Source organism: Trichechus manatus, unplaced genomic scaffold (genome assembly GCF_000243295.1).
Source record: "Trichechus manatus latirostris isolate Lorelei unplaced genomic scaffold, TriManLat1.0 scaffold00200, whole genome shotgun sequence".
Classification (NCBI taxonomy): domain Eukaryota; kingdom Metazoa; phylum Chordata; class Mammalia; order Sirenia; family Trichechidae; genus Trichechus; species Trichechus manatus.
This window is the reverse complement of record NW_004444136.1, coordinates 818656-819880: the sequence shown is the minus strand read 5'-3', so window position 1 is coordinate 819880 and position 1225 is coordinate 818656. Positions and strand designations below refer to the sequence as shown.

Sequence of the window (1225 nt, the reverse complement as noted above, 5' to 3'; positions counted from 1 at the left end):
TTTGTTGTTGTGTGCCATTGAGTCAATTCTGACTCATAATGACCTGGAGGACAGAGTAGACCTGCCCCGTAGCGTTTCCTAGGCTATAGTCTTTAAGGAAACAGATTGCCACATCTTTCTCCCAAGTAGCAGCTGGTGGGTTTGAACCGTGGACCTTTCGGCTAGCAGTCTAACAGTTAACCATTGTGCTACCAGGGCTCCTTGGGGCCGTGTTAGACAGGCAGAATCTCACACCCTATCCTTGCACACATTGAATCAAAACCTGCATTTCAACAAGATTCCCAGGTGATGTGTTTGCAGATGAAATTTGAGAAGTACTGGAGTGATCAATGGTTCAAAACCCTGGCTGTACATGAGAGTTAATTGGGGAGCTTGTAAATGTGCAGATCCTACCCCAGAGATTCTTCTTTACCTGGCCTTGGGTGAGGCCTGAACGTTGGTAAATTTCCAAAACTCTCCAGGTAATCTTCATACAGCTAAGTTTGAGAACCACTGTTTTATATAAATTCAGGAGCAGATTAACCAGTAAGCGAGGTATGCATGGGCTTACAGAAAGCAAGGTACACAAGGGCTTACTTGTGCTTACTTACCAATCTGTAGTGCACAAAATTGCACACTGCAGAATGTGAAAATGTGCACTACAGATTAGTACGGAAGCCCATGAATATCTTGCTTATTGGGTAGTCTGTCCCTGTATAAATGGCAAATTGAAGTCCCTCATGTTACTCTATTCTATATCTGCCCAAACCCTCCTTCTCGTGTAGATTCAAAAGCTTCATCTACCAGCAGGGTCACAACTACCAGGCTGCCGTAACATCATAAACGTTAAACACCCAGGACTTACCAGTGGTTGATTCGCCTGTAATGTTCTCAAGAGGTATGACATAGCATTGGGCATTGCATAAAGTCACGAAGGTGGCGGAGATCACGAGGCTGCCCAGGAGAGCATTCTGCAATGTAAAGAAAGGGCAGGGATGGAGAAGGAATGAATGCAGACAGAAAACATTGACCGAGTGCCCTGTACAAGGAGCCCTGATTGACCGAGTGCCCGGTACAAGGAGCCCTGACGGGCTCTGGAAGGTAGTTGTGAAGTGGAGCTTCTACTCTCTGGTAACGCAGCAGGGGGAACAAGACCTACATGCACAAGTTACAAAGATAAACTGTGGGAAGAGCTAGACGAGCCAAAAGTCATAAAGCAAGAATAACAGTGTGCTATTTTATTCCA

General features: G+C 45.6%; 1 protein-coding gene across 1 annotated transcript in view; it reads right to left on the bottom strand.

Moving 5' to 3' along the window:
* MSMB (microseminoprotein beta) overlaps positions 1 to 1225 on the bottom strand; it is a 35701-nt gene that overhangs the window by 4148 nt on the left and 30328 nt on the right. The window contains exon 2 of the mRNA XM_004387964.2: positions 845 to 950. Within this exon, the coding sequence (XP_004388021.1) occupies positions 845 to 950 (106 nt within the window). The remainder of the gene's footprint in view (positions 1 to 844; positions 951 to 1225) is intronic.